Source organism: Myotis brandtii, unplaced genomic scaffold (assembly GCF_000412655.1).
Source record: "Myotis brandtii unplaced genomic scaffold, ASM41265v1 scaffold385, whole genome shotgun sequence".
Taxonomy (NCBI): Eukaryota; Metazoa; Chordata; class Mammalia; order Chiroptera; family Vespertilionidae; genus Myotis; species Myotis brandtii.
Window position 1 is genome coordinate 286,916 of NW_005364785.1, and position 10,251 is coordinate 297,166.

The window sequence follows — 10,251 nt, forward strand, 5'->3', positions numbered from 1 at the left end:
GTGGCTTATTTGGGCCCCTCTCACGGCCATCTGTTGCTATTGTATGTGTTTCTTTTTAAACACAGAGAGCGATTGTGTTTTTACATGGAAACTAGTTTTTTTAGAATATGTTTTTATTGATTTCAGAAAGAGAGGGAAAGAGAAACATCAGTGATGAGAGAGAATCATCAGTCAGCTGCCTCCTGCATGCCCCCTAGTGTGGATTGAGGCCTCAACCCCAGCATGTGCCCTGAATGGGAATCGAACAGTGACCAATGGGTTAATGGGTCGATGGTCAACCACTGAGCACACCCGCCTTGGAAAATATTTTTATTTCACGACGTAGCTCTATAGGCCAGTGCTACCTGGGGACAATGCAACCGAAAGGACAGAGGAAGGGGACAGATGGCTTTCTTATCTCTTTTAGTCTGAACTGACCTTTTTTCTTTGTATTATTGTTCCTAAGGCCCTGTAGACTTCCTGTATTTGTTAAGGTAAAGCTAGGCTGCTCCAGGAGAGAACCCCAACAATAATTCAGTGGTGGAGGGGATAGAAGTCTTTTTCTTTCCTGGAACAACCTGTGGAGGGTCTCTCAAGTTAGCAAGTGGCTCTGTTCCCTGGACTCACCACGGCTCCTTCTCTCTGGAACTCCACTCTGCCTCCAGACACTGTCCTCAAGTGCATGCTTCAGGTCAGGTCCCTATTTTTCCGGGGGCAGGGGATGAGAGCACATGCTGTGAGTCAGGTCCCCATCCTTCCGGGGGCAGGGGATGAGAGCTCAAGGCAGCCTGCTTCCCCAGGCTCAGAGCTCAGGGCTCCATTTCTGCTCACGCCCTATTGGCAGCCACTCAGTCACATGTTCCTACCCACCCCAAGGGAGGCTGGGAAGTGTCATCAGCTGTTTGCTTCCCCAGCAGGGTAGAATGGAACCTCTACCACATGCGTCCTCTCCCAAATGCACCACTTGAAAGTCACCCTTCGCCATCCTTTACAGCTCTTCTGATGTACTCGACAAAGGTGCACCAGCAGAGGCTGCCAGATGTGACCGTTAGCACCCAGTTCATTTGAACATGAAAGGGGATCAGGAACAGAGGTTGCCAAGGGCTCTTTATTATCTCTTTCTAAGAAAGCCCTTAAGATGTTTCTTGATTATTTAATTATCAGGTACTAGTCTTGCCACTTGAAGATATTTTGTTATGGAAGCAGTCGTTCAATCAGAAATAATCCATGCATTTCAATTTTAAATTACCCCTTTATTATAAGACTTTGTTCACTGGTATGGCAAACTTATGTGTAGGGTGCTAGTAGGCTTATGTTAAACCCCTAAATTGGTTACCAGATAAACTGATAGGGACAGCCACTTTTCAGTGTGCTTTTTGAATTGTGGATTGCTTTTGTTGAATAGTAAGAAACTAAAATTGCAAGGTTATTTCTGGCAGAAATGAGTTTCTTTCAAAGACTTGTTTATGACTTCCATTGTGACCATACAAATGATTTGACCAACTAGTGGTCACTGCATCTGGTACCATTATGGAAATGTTTATAAAATGATTTTAGTTGATGGGTTAAAAGAAAACCCTGAATGATTTCTGGAACCTGTCAAACATCCAGTAAAATGCTATTTAAAACCCTACATATGATTGCATCTTCAAAAAGAATATACATTTCTTCCCAGAAAATGCCAACATTTTTAAATATTGGAATCAAAATGATATAAACATGTTTGTGTTGGCAAACTCATGAGACATAGATGAATAACTTTTGAATATCCCTTGGTTTGGGATTTTTATTTCTAACCACCATTTGGAAGAGAAGCTTTTCAGAACTGTCTAGAAATCATAATACTGCACCAACTCTGCCATGGTTTAATAGTATCAATCTTATTTTAAAGCACCCAATGCCAGTATAAGACCATAAGCATCAACTTCCAGCAAATATAACCTGTAAGGGTCTACCAAGGGGCTAGACACAGTCTGGAAAGATGAAAATGTACCCTGGATGGCCCAACTTCCTGTAATTGCCTAATAGGAATCCACAGCTTCCTAGTATGGATCAGACCAATTTAAAAAAAAAATTGTTGTTGTTAATTTTATCACTGGTTTTATACATGTGCTTTCCCCCCCCTTAGAGTCAAACGTTTCCCAAGAACCTTCCAGTTTCTATTTGTGAATAATTTCTTGCCTTAGTTAATACATTTTGATGAAAGTAATTCACATTAGAAAGATGAAAAATTGTGAGTTCCTCCTCCCCATCCCCAACCCATAGAAGAGGTCATAGAAGAAACTTGTATAGTATTTTTTTAATGGGAGATCTCCTGTTTTTCCAATTCATATAGGGTCTTCAAAATTTTTCACCTATAAAGACAGTTTACTTACCATATTGCTTTGTAATAGAGCCTACAGCTAAATGCTGCTGTCATTGATTTGAGCATTAGTTCTGTTTTCTTTGACTTGCCTATGTGGTACTCTGAATGAAAATGACTCTTCTTGTAGCAGTTGCGCTTAGAATAAGTCACATGAGCAATTTAAGGAAACTAGCAGTGTTCTGCCAGTGTACAAATTCTATTCCCCCAGAGGCTCAAAAAGATTTCAATTAGATTTGAAATTATATACCTGAAATCCACATATTTCAACTCCTTAGGCAAAAATAACAAGTTAATAACTTAATTCACAATTGTTTTCTGTGTAATAGTGGGAGACTTGGCATTCCATTGCACAAATACTTCTCTTTGAAATAAATCAGAATTTGAGTTTGCAACTAATTTGGAGTCTTGTAGCTCAGGACCCTAAGATGAACCTTACTTGAAAGAAGGGAATTCCCAAAGTGTGCCAGAGTAGCCAACAGCTGAAATACATAAATAGAATTGCGACTTTGCTGTCTTTTGAAAGCTGCCATTTTGAAGTTCGCAGTGAAGTTTTCTGAGTTGCAGTGTGTGTCCCCTTCCTCCCTCCCTTTCTTCTTTCCTTCCTTCTTTCCTTCCTTCCTTCCTTCCTTCCTTCCTTCCTTCCTTCCTTCCTTCCTTCTTCCCTTTCTTCCTTCCTTCCCTTCCTTCCTTCCTTTCTCTCTTTCTCTCTTTCTTTCTTTGCTTTTTAAAAGTTAGGTTTATTGAGATCTCATTTACAGAGTAAAATTTACCATTTTGGCATGTATATAGTAAAAAATACTAAATAAAAAACCGGAATACTTTTTATTTATATTTAGGATTTTTAAATGGCATCATTAACATATATAGTAAAATAATAGTTACTTTTAAAAAAATATTATTTTTATTGATTTCAGAGAGGAAGGGGGAGAGAGAGAGAAACATCAATGATCAGAAAGAATCATTGATTGGCTGCCTCCTGCATGCCCCCCACTGGGGATCGAGCCCACAACCCAAGGGATTCCTGCCCTTGACCAGGAATCTAACTGTGACCTCCTGGTTCATAGGTCGACACTTAACCACTGAGCCACGCCAGCTGGGCAATAGTTACCTTTTAAGTCCTATGTTGTTTTATAAATTTCTAAATGTTATGTTGATTTATAAATCTATATAGGGTATTCATAATTACACATTCACAATTACTTTGCTCTAATAACTGATTTATTACTATTCAGTCTGCAAGAGCCATTGATATATACTAAATGTTAATAAAACTCAGAATAATATGTTAATACGAAATTATAATGTCAGAGGCTTGGAAAAAACCCAAGATGCATACTAGTAAAAATGTATGCTAAAATTGCTACGATTTACAAATTATCCATCTATACCTCCCTTCCCCAACCACTCTTTATATCTGTTTGTGTGTGCATATTCTGAAAGAATGTTAGGTAGAAAGTTTACTTTTGAAATTATAGTGTAAAATAAACTAAGTCCTAAAGTAATTTAGACACCTCAACTTAAGTAAGAAGTCAATTTTTTCTTCAGTTGGGTTCACTTTTTGCATTATAACATTTGTTCTTATTTCTCATATTTATAATTTCTTAAATAGTTTATATTCTTTCTTGCCCTTAGTTCTTAGATGTTCATTTTCTTTTGCTTGGGATGTTTTCTGTCCTCTCTGTTCTCTCAGACTCACTCTCTCTTTTCCTCTTTAACTTGTACTAGTCCTTTCTGAGCTGGGATCAGCTTAGGCATCACTCCCGGAAGTTCTCCTTGACCTCCAGGCTGGGGTTAGTGTCCCTGCTCTAGGATCCCATTGCACCTTGTATGTACTCCCGGAACAACATTGTGTTATATTTGCTTCTTTTCAATTTGCTTGACCCCATGTAACTGTAATCTCCTGGTAGGCTGGGACGGCAGCCTTTTCATTCTAGTACCATTGCTCGCCTATGCCTAGCACAGGGTCTGGTAATACAAAAACGAGGCATGATGCCTACTTCCTTTAACCAGGTATGCAAGGCGGCAAGGGTCCCCTGAGCCGGAATGCACTGGTAAAAACGGTGCTCCCCTGTGTCCCTGTCACGGTCCTTCAGGATGGGGCCAGGCCTGCAAGCCTCAGTGCTTATCGCTGAGTAGACGTGGAGACTGCAGGGATGCTCACATGCAGGAAATGAACATGTTGCCTGCTTGTGTTTCTTCATTTGAGCTGCTTTCAACATTATTACCGCGTGGTCACTTTGACTGTGGCGTTTAAGTTTCATCTCAGAAAGTGACCACGATGATCGGTTTCTCTGCAGGCTGACTGGCTCCCTTTGCTGCTCCAGACACCATGGTATTATGTGGAGCCTTGAGTGCTTTTTATTATGTGCTATGGGATTTGTTTAGCTTATCTAGGAAAGGGCTTTTCTCCCCGACGGTGATGACCAGGCTTAGGGAAGGAAGACTTCCAGGTTGATTTTTCCTGTGTTTTTGGAGAAGGGGAAGCTTTCCCTGAAGACTCTGGATTCAGAACTCACTTCTCTTTCTTACTGACTGCATAGTCTGGGGCACGTGACTTCGCCGTTCAGCTCCTTGTGAGATGGGTTGTTTGAAGATCACTGCTCTTGCCCACACAGTTCCGAGTACCGGGGCTGGCCCTTGGTGGGAACTCACTCCAGTGAGAGCTCCCATCACCCTTGTCAGGAGAGCGCGCACTTTCTAATAAAGAGGAAATCAACAGGCCTCTGAAATGTGTTCCCTTGCTGGTTTTACTGAGAAAGGACGAAAGATGGCCGGGTGTTTGCTATTAACCCTGCACCCCTAACTATGAGGTTCAACTCGTCCAACGGACAGGAGATAATCTATTTTTTATGGTTGTGGTTTTTTTTTTCTTTCTTTCACCTTTAATAACAGCACGGTTTCTGAGCTATATGCTCCATTATCAAGAACATTGCAAAAGCCACTCAATGAGATCATTTTCCAGGCAAGAATATTTAAAGCTGATTATGGCTTCAGGGCATTTTTTTTTTCATTCCTGCATAAACCATAGTTTTCAATTATTTCAGCATCACCATACATATTATAGAGCTGCACATGGGTGCCGGATGAGATCACGTGTCACACACCATTTGCTTGGGGAGAGGCTCTTGAAGGGGTGATACAGTGAGATTTAAGGCATTCTCTTTTTGTTTAGTGGGAAATACGCTTTTTTTTTTAAAAAAAAATCTACCTTCTTTTAGAAAGTGTTTAAAACACAGATTATGAATAAATAGACACAAAATAATTATACCTCTTTGCATTTACTCTGGCTTGTAGATAAATTGTAATATTTTAAAAATTCTTGGTAGGACAAAAGGATCCTGGACTTTTAAATTTAAGGAGATACTATGTGTTTTAATTCCTACTCTTATTGGACCAGGAATTATAGGTATTATCTGAAGAAGTAAATGAAATAAGTATAGAGTACTTTTAATTTTGAAAATTGTTTTGTTAAGCCCTAGCCGGTTTGGCTCAGTGAATAGAGTATAGGCCTGCGGATGGAAGGGTCCCGGGTTTGATTCGGTCAAGGGCACATGCCCAGGTAGTGGGTTTAGTCCCCAGTAGGGGGCATGCAGGAGGCAGCCAATCAATGATTCTCTCTCATCATTGGTGTTTCTATCTCTCTCTCCCCTTCCCTTTCTCTCTGAAATCAATAAAAATATTTTTAAAAAAGAAAATGGTTTTGTTGATATGTCTTTTATGGTAAATGGTGAAAATGTATTCAAGGTTGATCAAAATCTTAAGGTGTATTTTTTCACACTTTAAATGTAAACCTTTAGTTTTTCCATATGCTTCTAGTCTAACACTACAGGTGGTAAAAATGTAATGAATGTGTGCAAGATAGATTTTCTGCTTCTTGCTGTGGGCAGAATTAGTTAGTGATATTGTTTTGAGGCAGGGAGGTACAAATGGGGCATTTTAAGGGGCTTACATTAGGTCAAATTGAATAAGTGACTGTATTCCTTTACTTAAAAGAGGGCCTAACCAGCTGAGAGAGTTGGAGTCTAAAAAATGTTTAATTAAATAGTAATAGGGAATTCACGTTTTGGACTTTATCTTCATTTACAATGGTTGTAAATGATTTTTCTCCTTTGCTACCTCTTGCAGATACTCGGGGATGAAGTTCAGCCCTTTAAACTTGATGAAGAATTTGATTATGACACTGTGATGCTAACCCCCAAGTTCACTCCTGCAGAGGTAGAAGCCATCAAAGAACAACTATCCAAGCACAAGCGCGAGAACACCAACGCGGACTTGGAGGAACCCCGTGACTGATTCACCAAGACATCTTCCTGTTTACATTTATTTTGTTCTTATTCAAGCAAAAGTAGAATAAATGATAAACCTACTGTAAGCCCCTCTGTGGAAATTTATGTGTGCATTGATTTGTCAGAGTTACTTGCCTATAGGGAGATGCTGCTGACAAGACCACAGAGATCTCCACCCTCACAGAGCTCCCTTCTGTCACGTTGCTGCATCCATGGCGGGTAGGGGGCGATGGAGGTGGCAAGTTGGGACAGGAGTCAACGCCCACTGAAGGGTCAGTTTGAAGAGAGCACTACAACTAGGTAACACGGGGCATTGTAAGAAAGTTTGGAAGCATCCCACCTTTTTGGGGGTGAAGGACAGTTACACATGCAAAATGCGTTGTAGCACAGAGAGACGTACTAATTATGTGGGGAGGTTATTGGCTGCAGCTATCCAGACATATTGGTATGAATCTGATTGCTGAGAGGCTGGGCTTCTAGGATTGATTGGAAAAGGCATGACTGGAAAAGAAGGCAACTGAGAATTGATTCTATGTCATGTATTAAATTCTTGTACTTTGTTATCACCATTGTGATAGCTACAAAGTACAAGGAATGATCTCTCTCTGCAGAAGCATAAAATATAATTTGAAGAGGCAAGACGTAGATAGGAAAAACAACTAGAGAATGTAAAGCTTATGAAGTGCTAATTGTGTAGACTACCCATACATGCCTTAAGGAAAGGAGAATAGATGGCTGGAGGCACAGGTGCAGGGGGAGTAGTATGTATGAAGTCATTTTTATTACTAAAGGAATCTATTACAAATCAAATGTACTTAGTCTTAATTAGTTTTCACTCAGGCCTGTGCTCATGTACATGCATGTGTGTGTATATGTGTATTCATAGAAATGGCCATTTATATCCTTAGGAAAGAATGTTCTTGATTTAATATTACAATAGAGTCAAGTGATTTCCACATTTATTTTTCTTTATTTAGTCAACAAACTCTCATTAAACACCCTTTATGTGCCAAGGCAATGGGGAGGATACAAGTAGATGTGGTCTGATGTGGGGAAGACAGTTGTATACACAAATAATTATAGTAGAGCTACGCTGTCTAATAGAATAGCCGCTGGTTGCATGTGGCTATGGAGCACTTGAAACGTGGCTCATGTGACAGAGTAACTGATTTTTTTTAATCCTCACCCAAGGAGTGAGGATGTTATTTCCATTGATTTTTAGAGAGAGTGGAATGGAGGGAGCAGGGGAGATGGAGAGAAACATTGATGTGAGAGAGACACATCAATTAGTTGCCTCTGGCTTGCACCCTGACTGGGACTAGGGATTGAACCTGCAACTGAGGTATGTGCCCTTGACTGGAAATTGAACCAGTGACCCTTTGGTCCATGGGCGAATGCTCTAACCACAGAGCAAAACCAGCCAGGGCAAGGAACTGATTTCTAAATGTTAATTTTATTTTAATTTAAAATAAGTTGATATTTGATACAGTTCTTATAAAAATTTCTAGTACATTTGGAACAACTTAGATATGTGCATCTGTACTTTTTCAACTGTACTTTTATGACATGTAAATACGAGCAGGGCCCATCAGGGGGTTGAGGAGGGGCCCTGCTCTGTGAATGACAGGGGGGAGCTCCTCAGAGCAGGGCCGATTGTATTGATTATATGTTGAAATGATGATATTTTGGATCAGATCAGTTATTTTTGATGACAGTTTAGTGTCTAAATTGGAAATATGCTACAAATGCGAAATACACATTGGAGTTCAAAGGATTAATATGAGAAACTGTAGACTGTCTTGTTATATTTTTGTATTGATTATATGTTGAAATGATGATATTTTGGATACACCAGGTTAAATAAAAAGTATTATTAAAATTCACCCCTTCCTTTTTACCTTTTAGAGGAGGCTCCTGGAACATTTACAATCACACTTAGGCCCTCTGCCACCTGGGAGCAGGCCTAAGCCTCCCTGTTCGCTTCAGTGCATGGCTGCCGGCCGCACATGCGGCTTGCATATTCTTACTTGCAGCTCTGCAGTAAAGAGTGTTGTAAGAGTCCTGTGTATGTGAGCTCCCGGGACAAAGCAAGTTGGAGTGATTGCACCATGCCATGGAGAGCTGGGGCGTCTTCACAGAGGAGGTGGCCTTTGAGTGTGGTCAGGAAGAAAGGAGTTTTTGACTGCAGGCTATTAGAATAGCTTGTCTGGGGAGATGATAGGAGCCCGAGTTAAAGCGGTGTACGTGGAAGTAAAGGGCATATATTTGATTAGAGCTTTGGATGTAGAACTAGCAAGGATTGTTGACTGATGCAATGTGGGAATGAGAGAGAAATTGTGAGGTCAAGGAGATTTTAGCATGCAAACTATATAGCGCACCAACTTGAGGAGGGAATCCCGTGGTGAAATAACTTTTCCACAGGATCAGACACACTCTTTTGACGCAATCTATACACAGCACCTTGGCATTTTAAATAAAGAAAAGACTTCACCATTTTAAAGGCATCTCAATTTTATGGACTTCAATAGTTTTCTAATAGAAGAAACAAAGCCATCCTTCCAAGTGTTTAAAAAGAATGGCATTTTCGTATCGTATTTCATTACCTGGGCTGGGTGGGTGGCAGGTGAATGATACCGCAGAGCATTCTGTCTGTAGAGTTGGTGTACTGCGTCTTGGCTTCGGTCCTTCCGGCAATTCTTGATTCCTGCATTATTTGGGGGCAATTGTGCATTACAGCAAAAGTGACACTGGAAAATGGGTCCCTGAAAGCCTCTCAATGAAATAGTTTTGTCTCAGTTGTACCGTTACTCTTGCCCTAACTAGCAACTCCTCCTCCATGACTTTCAGCTTTATGGATCCCCTGAATCGATGTAAATGGCTTGTTTTACGCCGGCTGGCAACCCCTAGCCGAGTGCCTCTAGGAGAAGCCTGCGTGTGTATTGATGGATAATGCCTATGTGGAATAGGTAGCGCCACCCGAGGTAAGATTAATGCGCAGTAGAAGGTAAGGAGGTGCACCTGTATGTATACACCAACATGGGAGGGGAGAACATGAAAAATTGTAAAGTGTCTTGAAATAATGTGGCGTTTGCCATACAACTAGCTTGAACGAAGATTTCAAGCCCGCCACCCTGAGTGTGGTGGCACACTGAGCAATCTTAGAGAGAAAATATTGACCGGGTATTGAAATTCCTGATTCTTTCATCAAGAATCCCCACCACCCCTATGAAGGAGATAGAACTGTATCCTCAATTAAAAAGGAAATGTTCCTTATCTGTAGGTGACTGTATGGTTGAATTAAAATATGAAAGAGACAAGACAATTTTAATTTCATGTGCTTGTTTCTTGGAAGTTGATGGTAAATGAATAGGTAGTGATTTGAACGAGGCAATGTTATTGAGACTTTTCTAGAAAAATATTTCTCAGTATGAGGAAGAGAAATTCATACCTGACCATGGTCTGTCCGGTCCTTATATAATACTAGAGGCCCAGTGCACAAAAATTTGTGCACTGGGGGGGGGGAGGGGGTCCCCCAGCCCGGCCTGTGCCCTCTCACAGTCTGGGACCCCTCGGGAGATAACGACCTGCTGGCTTAGGCCTGCTCCCAGGTGGCAGAGGGCA

General features: G+C 40.8%; 1 protein-coding gene across 10 annotated transcripts in view; it reads left to right on the plus strand.

The window, feature by feature from the left end:
* The window catches only part of LOC102251520 (chromosome unknown open reading frame, human C11orf74), a 59,849-nt gene extending 53,136 nt beyond the window's left edge, over positions 1 to 6,713 (plus strand). For all 10 annotated transcript variants that reach the window (XM_005872644.2, XM_005872643.2, XM_005872645.2 and 7 more), the window contains one exon: positions 6,470 to 6,713. In XM_005872644.2, the coding sequence (XP_005872706.1) occupies positions 6,470 to 6,637 (168 nt within the window). In that variant the 3' untranslated portion in view covers positions 6,638 to 6,713. The remainder of the gene's footprint in view (positions 1 to 6,469) is intronic.
* The last annotated feature ends 3,538 nt before the right edge of the window (positions 6,714 to 10,251 follow it).